At 40.7% G+C, this 13,342-nt stretch overlaps 3 protein-coding genes and 1 long non-coding RNA gene across 7 annotated transcripts; 1 reads left to right on the top strand and 3 right to left on the bottom strand.

Annotated features, from left to right (window-relative positions):
* Window positions 1-329: 329 nt before the first annotated feature.
* On the bottom strand, window positions 330-2,663 carry LOC6630216 (organic cation transporter-like protein). Its single transcript, XM_002054545.4, has 5 exons — window positions 2,360-2,663; window positions 1,842-2,287; window positions 1,351-1,768; window positions 788-1,294; window positions 330-722 (listed from the first exon to the last, which is right to left on the bottom strand). The coding sequence occupies exons 1-5, from the start codon at window positions 2,500-2,502 to the stop codon at window positions 596-598; spliced, it is 1,641 nt and encodes a 546-aa protein (XP_002054581.1). The 5' UTR covers window positions 2,503-2,663; the 3' UTR covers window positions 330-595.
* A 979-nt stretch (window positions 2,664-3,642) lies between these two features.
* On the bottom strand, window positions 3,643-6,480 carry LOC6630217 (organic cation transporter protein). The gene is made up of 7 exons (XM_002054546.4): window positions 6,464-6,480; window positions 5,483-5,717; window positions 5,255-5,420; window positions 4,919-5,177; window positions 4,441-4,852; window positions 3,877-4,383; window positions 3,643-3,825 (listed from the first exon to the last, which is right to left on the bottom strand). The coding sequence occupies exons 2-7, from the start codon at window positions 5,623-5,625 to the stop codon at window positions 3,666-3,668; spliced, it is 1,647 nt and encodes a 548-aa protein (XP_002054582.1). The 5' UTR covers window positions 5,626-5,717; window positions 6,464-6,480; the 3' UTR covers window positions 3,643-3,665.
* A 1,334-nt stretch (window positions 6,481-7,814) lies between these two features.
* Window positions 7,815-12,736, bottom strand: LOC6630218 (organic cation transporter-like protein). Of its 4 annotated transcripts, none has more exons than XM_015171423.3 (6): window positions 12,505-12,736; window positions 10,448-10,814; window positions 9,984-10,384; window positions 9,519-9,924; window positions 9,203-9,432; window positions 7,815-8,506 (listed from the first exon to the last, which is right to left on the bottom strand). In XM_015171423.3, the coding sequence occupies exons 2-6, from the start codon at window positions 10,591-10,593 to the stop codon at window positions 8,073-8,075; spliced, it is 1,617 nt and encodes a 538-aa protein (XP_015026909.1). In that variant the 5' UTR covers window positions 10,594-10,814; window positions 12,505-12,736; the 3' UTR covers window positions 7,815-8,072. The 4 variants fall into 4 exon arrangements, with proteins under 4 accessions (XP_015026909.1, XP_015026910.1, XP_015026907.1 ...); XM_015171424.3 differs by having other exon boundaries at window positions 10,448-10,809; XM_015171421.3 differs by lacking the exon at window positions 12,505-12,736 and adding an exon at window positions 12,322-12,498.
* LOC138910870 (uncharacterized) lies at window positions 8,884-9,850 on the top strand. Its single transcript, XR_011416021.1, has 2 exons — window positions 8,884-8,929; window positions 8,998-9,850. It is a non-coding gene; the product is annotated as an uncharacterized lncRNA (long non-coding RNA).
* Window positions 12,737-13,342: the final 606 nt, after the last annotated feature.

The following is a 13,342-nucleotide window of genomic DNA, read 5'->3' as shown; positions in this document are numbered from 1 at the left end:
AGAATGTTTGGCGTCCCTTTATTCTCAAATATATATTTGTGTACTATACTAAATTTTAGTTAATCCACAGGAAAGGGAATGTCTCCCTTCTCTCACACAGAAAAAGACACAAACACGTCTTAAGCTGAACTTTTTATGATGTAAACATGCTCCTTCTTCTTCTTTTCATTAGGCACATACAACGGGAAATGCATTCTTCAACCTTAATATCTGTTATCGATTAACTTATCGATTTCGATAGATATCGTAGAAATGGTAGGTTGACACGTAGGTTGACAGGATATAAGTAAAAATATATGGCCAGGGCTTAGGCTTAAATATTGTTATATTTTAAGGATGTGTAGTATATATATTTAATTAGTTCAGTTCAGTTTAGTTACAAACAGCATAGCTTAAGTGGAATACGAGTACGTATAGTAAAATTTAACGGCTAAATCCCGATTACTATGCATTCTCTACATGAGTAATACTTATCAGACCATTCAGTTACAGGAACTAACTTCAAGTTAAGCTCATCATCAGGTTAGTTAGTTGCTTAATCAGTTTCAGGTTTATCGGTATACTTTTTTAGTTCAGCATCAGCTAAACAAAAGTTCTATGCATCAGACTTATTATCGCAATTGGGGGCCAAACTTTCGCGACGTTTATTAAAGCACGGGAAGTACAAGCAGCCCTCGTTCATAGCAAAGCGTTCCCCGTCGGCCAGGTTTTCAGGTAGTTTTCTATACAAAAAGCAAAATATAAGATGTTTTGCGCATTTCGGATTAAAAGTGTGTGAGTGAATTACTTGTGTAAGGTTTCTGGAAGCGTCAAACAAAGTCCAGCGCCAAAGAACATAAGACAACTTATGAAAATTGAGGGCAGCGGCTTATAAAACTTGGCCAAGTATATCACATAGAAGGCCAGCGAACTTGAGGCCAGTCCTATGACATGTATATTTGAGACGGCACTCCCTCTCACGCTGGTTGGTATTATTTCGGCGGCATATTGAATCTCAGCATCGTAGGCAACCGTGGACCCGTAGCGGCCCAGTCCGATCATAATAGCCAGCAGAAGAGCATTCTCCTTAGGGTCCATGAAGGCAATTAGAAAGCCGGTAACTGTGGTGATAATGCCTCCCACCAGAAGCGCACCGCAAGCCATTCCCTTTCGGCCGATGATGTTTTGGAGGAGCAGAATTGTGCAGCCTGCAGGCAAATAGTTTATGGATGTGAACGAGAATAGTTTAAATGGAGAGGTTCCAAGGCCTTCCATGTTGCGGTTTATTACATCGTAGGAGAGTGTGATGATGACCCTGTGGGCATAAATATCATTTGATAATTGTCAATTATGATCAATGCAATCGCTTACGATTTAAGCAGCAAGGTCAGGGTGAAGCGTCGCAGACGTGGTGTTCTGAACATTCCCATAAACGTGTCCTCATTGGAATTCAGTTTTCGCTCCTCGTTCATCTTCTCGCGATAGTGCTTGACGAACTCGTCGAACACGGAATCCTCCACCTGTCGCCCATTGAACTTAGCCACCCATTTGAGGCATTTCACGGCCCGATCGTATTTCTTCTTGGTAAGCAGCCACTGGGCGCTCTCGCAGATGAACAGCGGGTAGGCGAGCACTCCGAGGGCGGGCAACGAAGCTAGCCAGAGGTAGTGGCGCCAGTTGCCAATCCAAATGGCCACCCAGGGGGAAGTCATCAATCCGAAGCAATAAAAGAAGGCGAGTATAATGTTGAGACCAAAGGTGCGACGTTTTGGACTGAGGTACTCGAACACTGGAAAGTTGTAATTGTTTGTTAGCATCCACAAGATCACAAAATGTATGCATATTAATAAAGCAAAACTTACCCAATATATACATCAAATAGTACATGGTATCGGTGGAGAGACCCGAGACAAATCTCGAGAATGCAAACCAAGGTAAGGTGTGCACAAACGAGGTCATAAAATCCCCAGAAGCGCCAGCTAAAGTTGCCATCAACATGGTAGGCAGCCGGCCAATGCGATCCGAAAGATATCCAAATGTAATAGTGCCCACCACAGAGCCCACAAAGAAGAAGGATTGGCCCACGGCCGGCTGATGCGATTTGTCACAGACCCACTTCAGTTCTGTTGTTAGGCTTTCGTAGCCGCTTTCTCGTTCGAAAATCCAATCCTGGCAAGTTTCCTCCTCGGCCGCAATGCCCGTTCCATTGATAACGCCGTCGAGTAAAGTGCATGAGGGCTGGGTTATATTCGAATAAATGGAGCGTATCGAGTCTGCACTGAGACCATGAAGGTCATCATGGGAGCACCTGCATCGATCAAGTAAACAGTTTGGAGTTAGCAAAACATTAATAATAGATTTATTTAATTATTGTACTAACCAATGTTCCGGGGTAAACGTAATTAGGGTTTGAGAAAAATAATGCAACGAGCTAAGTATATTCGTATAGCCGTATAATATTAGGATAACAAACTGAAAGCGCCCGAAGCTGCCGCACTTTTCGAGCACACGATCGAAATCCATCTTTAATATATCACCTAGCAGCAATTCGTCTACTTTTTTAAATGAAACACACTTTATACAACAGCTAGAGAGGGCAGATCGAGGACTTGATAGCTCCCCGTTAACAACATGCTCAGTGCCCAACAAAAGTCTAAATGTTGTTGCAGCTGGCTAAGCGCGTCGTATTTTGATGCCCGGGTCTCGAATGGCTGCCTTATATAGAATAGCGGCCGGTAGGTGTCTGCTGAGATTAGGGTGCGAAATTAGTGCCAAAGATTGACTTCAGCTATCTTTGTTGTATTATAATACTTTGAGACTTGCACAAACACAGTATTCGTACGTTTAGACAAAGCGAGTGCCAAAGAGTCGGACGCTGTCCGCTTTTTAATTGCCTACTTTACATAATATAATGCCTCTAAGTCTGGGATCTAATGCCATTCTACCAGTCGAAGAGATGTAACTGTCAAATACTGACTGACGCAGTGATTGTTGCCATGGCGTTGTTGATGCGTTGCCTAAAAAATGTTTTGAGGGGCTTTTTCGAGAAGTGAATATTTCGCCATTTCTCTTATCAGACATTTAACTCGGCCGACCAAGCGGGCAAGGGACTTAGCATTTCTGGCAGTCGCAAAAGAGCTTAGTCTAAGATTTATATCAGAGTTAGTTGCGTCGGATGCTGTAAGTCACGCCTGTACAGTAAACATATCAAAGGAATTACCGCTGACTTAATTTGGCGCCTGACAACTTTATAGCTCGGCTTATACGTGCAGATATATAGTATAGAATACAATTCTATTGACACTGCGATATACTACCAACACGCTGGCTCAAGCTCACGCCCCTTCCTGTCAAACATTTGGCTGGCATGAAAGCACAAGATCCGCAATCATCGACGTGATAAGTATAAATCTTGCTGCTGATCTCAGGCAACGGGTAGAAGCTGACGTTTCCCTTAAGATTATTTAAGATTTATGCATTTATTGTTTTATAATACGTTAATAGCGGCAATGAAGCCATAAAATTTAATTGAAACAACAGGATAATCTCACCCAAAGTAGTACTACTTAACAGGAGCACTTCGCCGTAAGGCACTTAGATTCAATCTTAATGAAACTTCGAGACGAAACGCAGTTGCAGAGTAAATACTATAAATACCATATATACCATAAATTATAAACTTTATTTCAAAACTGTTTGGCTACAATTGTTTTATGAGTATTTTCTATAGACGCAACAGTCATTGTCTGCTCTTCCAGTTTCCTCTTTTGACTGAAGCAGGGAAAGTAATACCATTTTTCGCCTATACCAAAGGTCTCACCATCCGCCAATGTTTGGGGCAGCTTCCTAAAATGAATTGTGTAAATATTTGAATAAAATACTTAGATTAAAGCTAACTTTTTCACTGTTTCCGGCAGCGTCAGACACAAGGCAGAGCCAATAAACATTAGCAAGCTGATAAAAAGTGACGGCAGAGGTTTATAAAAGGTACCCAGAAAAATGATATATGAGCTAAAGAAACCAAATGCATAGCCCACAACGTGTATATTGGACATTCCTCGACCGCGCACACTAGTGGGTATAATTTCGGCGGCATACTGAGCCTCCGCATCGTAAGCTACAACGCCGCCATATCTGCCCAAGCCCACCATCAGGGCCAAGACAATTGAATGTTCCGCTGGGTCCAAGCTGGCTATTAAATATCCGGTCAAGGCCGTAATGACAGCGCCCACAAACAAGGAAACGCAGGCCATGCCCTTGCGACCGATGAAGTTCTGGAACAGTATGATGGTCAGGCCGGCGGGAAGGTACGTAATGCCTGTGTATGAGAAGAGCTTAAACGGCGAGGTGCCCATGCCCTCCATATTGCGGCTGAGTATGTCAAAGGCCACCGTAATGATCATGCTGAAGATAAATGGTTGTAGAATTTTTGGCATGCATTGCCGATCTCGCTAAACTTACGACTTGATGAACAGTATGATGGTAAATTTGCGCAATCGTGGAGTCCTCAGCATGCCCATGAAAGTATCGGTTGTACTTTTCTGCTCCTCGTTCAGTTTTTCATGATAGTACTTAATAAATTCATCAAACACATATTCATCCACCTGTCGTCCATTGAACTTGGCAATGCGGCGCAGACATGCCGCTGCCTTTTCGAACTGGCGCTTGGTCAACAACCACTCGGCGCTCTCGAAGAGCAAGCATGGATAGCAGAGCACGCCCAGTGCCGGCAATGAGGCAGCCCACAGATAGTGGCGCCAAGTGCCCACCCAAATGGCCAGCCAAGGTGAGACCATCAGCCCCACGCAATAGAATACAGCCAGAACGATGTTGAGTCCCAGGGTGCGTCGCTTGGGACTGAGATACTCAAATACTGAAATTATAATTAAGAAGGCTTTAAATATACCTCTTTAAGAAATCAACAGTAGATCAGACCTACCCAATATGTACATCAAAATGTACTGAGTGTCCGTGGATAGGCCCGCTATAAAACGGCCAGCCGAGAAGAATGGCAGCGAGTGCACGAAAGATGTGATGAAATCTCCGAAGGCACCCGTCAAAGTAGTCAGCATACATGCCTTGAGTCGGCCGATGCGATCCGCTAGATAGCCAAAGAATATGGTGCCCAGTACGGAGCCAACGAAGAAGAACGATTGACCCACGGCCAATTTGTAGGCATCATCGCAGACCCATTTTAACTGTGCACAATAGATCGGGATGCGAGTGTAATTGGTGAAACTCGAAAAAGTGTTGCCTACTTCTAGGGCTGACATACCTCTGTTGTAATGCTCTCATAATTGCTTTCGCGCTCAAATTGCCAAGACTGGCACTTGGTTTCCTCGTGTCTTAACAGCTCAGGATTCCACTCAATGTATCTGCATCGTTCAGTGGATGTGATATTTACGAATGCGTAAACGTCGGGTGCATCTGCGGGCAGGCACCTATAAAATAAGAATTATACTTAATTATACTTCGAGAATTGAAAAGTCATTTTAGATTTCACCTGTGTGGCGGTGTAAAGCTGATGATGGTCTGCGAGAAATAATGAAATGACGAAAGTATATTCGTATAGCCATAGAGAGCCAGCAAGACGAACTGATAGCGTCCAAAGCTGCCACATTTGTCTAACACACTCTCGAAGTCCATTGCAACAGAATTCTAGGTAGCTCTCGCGATCGACAACGTCTACATTGCTCGTTGCCTGTCGAGCGTTTGCCAAAAAATTGCTGCAGATATTCCTAAAAGTGTACATATAAGTAAGCGCACATACATACATCAACCGTAAAGCTAGCCACACGAGCATCTATAGCCTGCAATATTTTATAGTATTCAAAGTAGAGTCTATGCAAACAGCAACCCGACAAGCCGTTGCCACTGAATAAAGTCTGGAATGGGTTTCCGTGCCGCAGGTGGGGATTCTTTTTACTTTTATCACTCATATGTAATATGTATATATTGATAAGAAGTTAAGGTGGGCATAATACCCTGAACTCACAAATCACCGGCTAAAAGGGTTATATGAAATACGAAAACTTGGGCACAAGCTCACTTATACAACAATTTACTTAGATCTTCAATGCAAGATGCTATTGAAATTTTGGTTGGTTAGAAAAAATATTACGTATATTGTTAGGTTTATACTAAGTTCCATAAAGGGTACTTCCTAGGCAATCACTTTTGACTAGATCATTTTTACTTATTATCTTTATATATTTTTAAAACGGCCATATTCTGATATGATAAAAGAATGTTTTTTATGACCTTCATGACATATGATAAAAGCCACAAAGAAAATGATGTACAAATGAAAATCTGATAAAAGGCCAGTTTTTCTATAATTTCATTTCTTATGGTTCATTTCAGAGGATTGGATGTACGATTCTTTATAGGTAGCCGCCCCTGGTTGTCTGTGTGCTTTATATGCCTTAAATTCTCGTAGAAGATATCCCTTCATAAGTAGATATATTTGAAAATATTTACTTACCCAAGAAATCACAAAGGACGGAAGAGGCAAACTTTTACATACACATCACTAAAAGAAGAAAAGGTAATGATAACAGGTTAGACTCAGAACTGGAAAAGAACGAAGTATTAAGTGAGGAAGCGGCTATAGAATAATGATTGAGAGCATAGATACAGTTTATTATTTAAAAGTACGATTTTTGTTTGTAATTTCGTAGAAACGGTGTGAGCTCTAATACTGTCAGATCGTTCTTATTGATATATTTACTTTGTATTTTAAGACAAGTCTCCTTCAATTTCTTTCTGATTCACCCAACAGTCTGATTACTGAGTTTAAGGAAACCAATGAACAGATCAGTTAAGACAGTCCTTGTCTGAAGGCCGGCATCTCACCATTATGATTATTGGGACATGCTTTTGGCAAGACTTCGATATATATGGGCAAACACCATGCAACAGAATTCGATTTACAATTATATGTTTCATCAAACGCGGTCATATGCTGTTGCAAAGTGTAATTAGAACTACGCAGACAGCGCGTAAAATATGCAGAAATTGGAAATTAGCAAAAGTTTAGTCCACAACACCAAAAAGCGGCTAGTCGCACAAAGAAGATAAACCGGGTTGAAAAGAAGTCGCGAAAGCGGTTAGTTAAGCAAAAACATGTATTTTAGAGCGGCTTGCCAGCATCTGCTTTGCAGAAAAACAACAAACAGAATTGCACAAAAGCATAAATTCAGAAGTTATAATTTTCAACATACAAGACATGCACTCGCGATAGAGCAACTCTCCCCGGGAAGGCAAACGGATAAATGAAGATGTTTCTTATAAATATAAGTTCTAATAAAAATCAGGCGTAATGCGCAACGCATAAAAAAACACGTCTGTTCACTTCGGAATCGATTGATCTGTTCAGGTTATCAAAGGCAGCGAAATTTGTTCGATTTTACGTATTAATTACAATATTTAATTTCTATGCTCTATTCCCAAATTGAAAAAGAGTATATTGGTTTTGTGCAATGTCCGTCTCGCTGTCCTTTCATTCCTCTATATGAACGGACGCACAGAAAATCTATTCTTCACAAGGCTTAGACAAGGCTACAAAATTAAGCAGCTCGACTACTGAGGACATCTTCTAAAGATCGAGTCAACCTTTCGACTACGTCCAAAGAGTATCATTATTTTCATTTAGCATAGCAAACTAATTAGTCGTACGACCTTAAAAGCTATAGCACTATTAACAGAGTCGATTTAAATACGCTTTTATACTATGTATATTACATAACTTTCTAAACTTCGTAGTCGTCATATTTATCAGCTCAATGTTCAAATGATAAATATCATTTTATTAAGGTAGAGCGTTTGACTGGTATTTTTGGGGCAATCATGAACTGACTATTAAAACATATTTTTATTTTAAGACTTAAAATAATTATTTAAACTTCAAGTTAAAATTTTTGGTGGACACAAATATACGCCCAATAAATTTGGTCTCACCATAAGGACTTAATCTTAAGCAAATTCTATTTTCGATTGTAATTCATTACTTGAACTAATTAGTTAACAACTTTAAGTTAGAGCTTAAAAGTATGCTAACATTTTCTATAAAAAAGAGTTGATATGACCTGCCCTTAAAAATAAAAGGAGGAATCAGTGGAAGCCGAAAGCGACTTGTCACGTGCCGGAGCGAGTTTCATTACCGACTGCGAGCGTTTCTCCATGCAGCTAAATGTGTACCAGTGCTCATTAATGCCGAACTTCTCGCCTTCCTCCAGTGAGGTGGGCAGCGTGCGATGCAGCGTCTCCGGCAGCAGCAGGCACAAGCAGGCGCCCAGCAAAGAGAGCACGCCCAGAATGATCTCCGGCAGCGGCGAGAAGACTGTACGGGTGTATAAAATGTATGCACTGAAGAATGTGAACGCATAGCCCATGACATGCACGGCAGCCACTCCCTGGCCACGCACACATGTTGGTATCAGCTCCGTGGCGTACTGGGCGGCCGAGTTGTAGGCCACGGTGACACCAAAGCGCCCAATCACGGAGAGCGTTACCACTATTGTCGTGTCTGTGGGGGAGTATACGAAAAGATGTTTTAAATAAATAAAATTACAATTGTAACAGCTTTCAAGAAACTGCAAGCTCAAAACTCACTAGCAGAAACCAGATATGTTCATTGTATTTTTGACATCTGAATAAAGTACTCTTATTTTAAATATTGTCTACTAATTCTTTTAAGTAGTAACCTCATTACATGTATTATTCGAATTGATAACACAATTTCACAAGTGCAAGTCTGAACTAAAATTGTAAATATATTTATGGAACAATCCTCTTTAAATAATAGACTTTTGATTTATACAAGATAGACTTGGGTATTTATGAAATATTAAAGGCATTTATTTTCCAAACAAAAATAAGCTTTTTACCTTTTGTGGAAAACGGGCGGAGGTATCCAAACGAGAGGCTACATATTATTAAAACACAAAATGTGAGTCACAATTTGTAATCAATATAATGAAAATGGCCCGAAATGCGCTCTCTATCCAATTTGAATAGGTTCAGGGTATAACAAGGTCGAAAGAGTAAGCAATCGAATTTCCTTGTGATATACGTTGGAAATATAATTTTGTATAAAAACTTGAGCTAATACCAGAACAGATAAAAACAAGCTTAATACAATTAAATTAAATACTCTTTCTACAAAATTTGCATACATAACTGTACAAATAAATAAGTAAATGATGAGATAAATTTGACTTACTGTGATTACTGGCGGTATAGAGTACGATGCCCGTTACCGAGATGAAAACGCCACTGAGGAGCAGCGATGAGGAAGCCATCGCCTTGCGCCCGATGCGATCTTGCAGAGCAATGAGTATCAGGCAAGCAGGCAGAATCGTGGTTGCGCTCAGTGAGAACATGATAAATGGCGAAATGCCAAGGCCTTGCACATTTCGTGAGACGGCATCGTAGCAGAGGGTAATGACCATGCTGTGTGGGCGAGCGGATGAGGGCATAGACACAGATCGTAGCGAATGTAAAAGTGAGCCACTTGACTGGGGCAGCTGTCTACTCACGATTTGAAGAACAGTATGAAAGTGTTGCGGCGCAGGCGGGTCGTCTTGAAGAGGTCTAGTAGATTCGGCGTAGTCTTCGTATTTTGCTGACTTAATTTGCAGTCCGCAATGAACTGCGCATAGACGCTATCGTCAAGTTGCCGGCCATTGATCTTGGCCACGCGCTTCAGGCAGGCCATAGCCTTGTCGTACTTCTGCTTTGATATCAGCCACTGCACGCTCTCCGGCACAATGAAATAGAACAGCGGCACCAATGCGAACGGCAGCGAGGTAACAAGCAGGAAACCACGCCAGCTACCCATGAGCACTGCCACCCAGGGCGCGCCCATTGAGCCCAAACAGTAAAAGACGCCGATGCAGACACTCAGGCCAATGGTGCGTAATGAGGGCCGCATATATTCCATAACTGCGGAATGTTGATTGATTAAAATAAATATATGCTAAGACTAACATTCTTTTGCTCACCCAGAATGTACATCATCAAAAAGTTGCTGTCAGTCGCGAAGCCGGCAATGAGTCGAAATATACAAAATAGAGGCAGACTCGTGCCAAACATGGTCAATAAGTTGCCCGTCATGGCAATAAGATTCGCCAAAATAAGTATGGGCAACCGACCAACTATATCTGCCAGATATCCCAGCACAAGAGTGCCTACCACGGAGCCTACAAAGAACATGGACTGGCCCAAGGTTAGTTTCCATGCCTCACCGCATATCCAGTTCATTTCGCTGGTGAAACTCTGGTAGCCCATGTATGTCTCATAGTTATAGCTATGGCAGGTCTCATGCCCTGTTGCATTCGTATTCAGTGGCTGGCAGCTGGATACATCGGGAGCTTCTGTTTCCAAGTCCAGGCCATCGGCGCACCTGGGCGTATGATTTATATACGTTGAGTATACGACATGTTATTCATATGTTATTTATACATACCAGTACTTGGGCACAAAACTTATGATCGTCTGCGAATAGTAGTGCATGGCCGAGAGCAAATTGATTACACTAAAAAGTAGCAGCATAAACACCTGCAGTCGACTGAAGTCGCCGCATTTTTCCAACATTTTGTCCACTTCCAGCATTGTGATATTTTTGTTTCTAACTCCAGCTGCATTCACATTTACCAGCCGCCGCGGTAGGACTTTTCCGAATTTAACCCTCGTTAGCCTATGGCCTCAGTATATTGCTGCACTTGTGGCGCTTGCATCGCATCTCATTTCATTTAATTGGCCTTTTTCGCGTTGAGCGGAATTCGTTTAATTACTAAAGTCAATTAGCGCTTTGAATTCCCGGAACGTCTAAGCTTCATGAAAAACAAAAATATATAATTTAGGTTTGACAGATTTCAAGGCGAACCTAATGTTTGTTAGATCAAATTTAAAAAGTCAAGATGATTATGTTTCAGCTGAAGAACGTTGTAGTTTGTTATAAATACTTTTAATTAATGTCATTGCTGGCGATTCATTAATGTTGCCTAGGGACAAGTGTGGAGTGATAATATATAACTGATATATATTAGATATTCTCCGGCAATCTTCTTAGGAACACTGATTAATGCTGAGATTCTTAAGTTATCAAATTTAGTAAGAAAACTTTATTCGATAGTACCCTGTTTCCAGTTCTGGTGTACAATAATCATTTGCTTAGAGTATATGTAGTTAGTTTCGAGAAAATAACCGCACGCCAAATTTGGCATCTCCAGCCCTATTAGTGCCAGAGATCGATTGCTCGATAAATTCGCATATTAATGATAGTCACGTATATACACTTTATATTTTATAGATTCAGAGATGTCTCCTCCTCTGTTACATACACAAAATATATGGTACTTGCTTTTTATTGTTAGGGCATAAAATTTAACTACGTTAACGCTGCAAATTACGTTAACAGTCAATTATATAAGTCAATAATTTGATCAATCATTCATTACTCTAATGATAAGTTCGAATATTTGGGATCGAGTTGAAAACAATCAGTGAACACTTGATAACCTATGACTTATACGCTTAAAGTTAGAGCGAGGCAATCTTTGTCTCATAAAGTTCTGGCTGGAGTCCTTCATCAAAGCGTTCTTGGACCTTTCCTCTTCTGCATAAGCTCTACAATTTATGTCATTAGGAACTAGCGGCTGCTTTATTTTATCCTAAATAAATTTTTTCAATTATGAGTTCGAATACTTTAATATTGCTTCTTAGGTTTTGACTACTTTATTATTGCATCTGACGCTATATTGTACGGCTCTTGGGACGATTTGTTAATAATTCTGTTATATGAAAATATGTTGTATTCTCTGTTTGGAGAGTAAAAATGTTCATTCTTGTTACATCCAGAGCAAGGTGACGCCAATCTCAAACACTATAAGAGCTGGAGACCTGAAATAGCGAAAGTAGGTCCGCCTACGAGCAAATAAAATTTAATTTAATGATCGCAGTTAGTCAGTTTTACAAACTCGGTAAGTATTAAAATTAGTTTTTGTTGTTTAACCGCATCTCGGAGTTTTAGATGAATGTAGACTCTTATATACACAGAATAAGATTATTTACAAAATTGTAAAAAATTCAATTTTGAACTTAGGATCTTGCGCTTGGAAACAGACACATATTTGGGATTATGGAAGAATCAGCACAGCCACGTAAACTGCACACTTTGTGTGTGTATGTGTAAAAGGTAGATGGAATTTAGACGCCAGTTCGACGTTATGCGCCAGGTATCTCCTAGTCTGGTATTCCCGACTGGATCACTCTTGTTATTAATTTATATTTTCATGTTTAGGCTGCACGTTAAGTTTACGAGTTTTTCCATCAATTTACATTATATTTTATCAGCAGAACTTATTGATGCTTTTCGTTTGAATTCAGATTTTCGGAGCACATCAACACTTTAGTTACTGAAATGTAGTTTTCAGCTCTTGTATGCGATTTTTGGTGTTTGAATGATCACAAAACTGAGTTACACTAAAATTATGACTGCGATGACTTATCGAATCTGCTTACGAATACGAAATGATTGCGTTGACTGTTTGTGCGAATAACGAGCTGACGATAAGAAACAGCTTTTTCCGAACGATCCTAAAACAGCTGAGGCCCGGCTGAATTGATCCCGCGCTTGGGGCAGCCGCCAACAGCTGCTACTGTGATAATCGTATATAATTCGACTAGAATACTTAAAACGTGAACCGTAGATGACCGAAGTCAAGTTTGAAATGTCGCCTGCCCGGGCCCGTGCATTGCTACTGCCAGCCGAAATCAGCTGCAATTTGTATATGTAGGTATATACGCAGGGAGGTTGTGATTTTGGAAGATAAATATAGATTTTGCGCGATGCGATTTCCGACTTGAAATGCTTTTGCATGCGATGCGATTCGCTTACAGTTATTATATCGCGCTTGGCCTGCGGGACGTAGCTGTGGGTATTTGTGCGTGCGTGTAGCTCGGTGTCGACTCGACAATTCAATGCTTTCCACCCACTGACTTGCATACCGTGTATCCAAATGTGTAAGAATGGGTATATTGGTTTTCTGCAAATGTATGTAACTGACACGTCCGAGGCCATAAATACTATATAAAGCCAATCAGGACGACATCTGGCCATGACCTTCTGTCTTTCCATCTTTGTGAATTTAGGGGGTATTCACACTTTTGGCAAATCCATCCCTTCTTGGTGAAAATGGGGTACATCGTTATGCTTAGAGGACTGTGGATAGCTGTGAAGATAAACTCAACTAATCAAAGCTGTCCGTAGCTTCATCCGCGGATTACTATTATAATAATAAATATTTATGAAATATTGAAAACACTTTTGAACTTAAATCAGTTACTACTTATGTTATTT

This window comes from Drosophila virilis, chromosome 2 (assembly GCF_030788295.1).
Source record: "Drosophila virilis strain 15010-1051.87 chromosome 2, Dvir_AGI_RSII-ME, whole genome shotgun sequence".
In the NCBI taxonomy this organism is placed as follows: domain Eukaryota; kingdom Metazoa; phylum Arthropoda; class Insecta; order Diptera; family Drosophilidae; genus Drosophila; species Drosophila virilis.
The sequence above is the reverse complement of the archived record's forward strand: the minus strand, read 5'-3'. Positions and strand labels throughout refer to the sequence as shown.

What these genes read in the sequence shown, in the direction of transcription:
- LOC6630216 (XM_002054545.4), bottom strand. Translation starts at nt 2,502, where the DNA reads ATGGATTTCGATCGTGTGCTCGAAAAGTGCGGCAGCTTCGGGCGCTTT. An exon ending in CTATTTGATGTATATATTGG is followed by an intron (nt 1,769 to 1,841) that starts GTAAGTTTTGCT and finishes ACAACTTTCCAG; the next exon opens with TGTTCGAGTACCTCAGTCCA. An exon ending in CTGACCTTGCTGCTTAAATC is followed by an intron (nt 1,295 to 1,350) that starts GTAAGCGATTGC and finishes TTATGCCCACAG; the next exon opens with GGTCATCATCACACTCTCCT.
- LOC6630217 (XM_002054546.4), bottom strand. Translation starts at nt 5,625, where the DNA reads ATGGACTTCGAGAGTGTGTTAGACAAATGTGGCAGCTTTGGACGCTAT. An exon ending in AGCTTTACACCGCCACACAG is followed by an intron (nt 5,421 to 5,482) that starts GTGAAATCTAAA and finishes CTTATTTTATAG; the next exon opens with GTGCCTGCCCGCAGATGCAC. An exon ending in CATTTTGATGTACATATTGG is followed by an intron (nt 4,853 to 4,918) that starts GTAGGTCTGATC and finishes TTATAATTTCAG; the next exon opens with TATTTGAGTATCTCAGTCCC.
- LOC6630218 (XM_015171423.3), bottom strand. Translation starts at nt 10,593, where the DNA reads ATGCTGGAAGTGGACAAAATGTTGGAAAAATGCGGCGACTTCAGTCGA. An exon ending in TTTGATGATGTACATTCTGG is followed by an intron (nt 9,925 to 9,983) that starts GTGAGCAAAAGA and finishes AACATTCCGCAG; the next exon opens with TTATGGAATATATGCGGCCC. An exon ending in CTATACCGCCAGTAATCACA is followed by an intron (nt 8,507 to 9,202) that starts GTAAGTCAAATT and finishes ACTCCCCCACAG; the next exon opens with ACACGACAATAGTGGTAACG.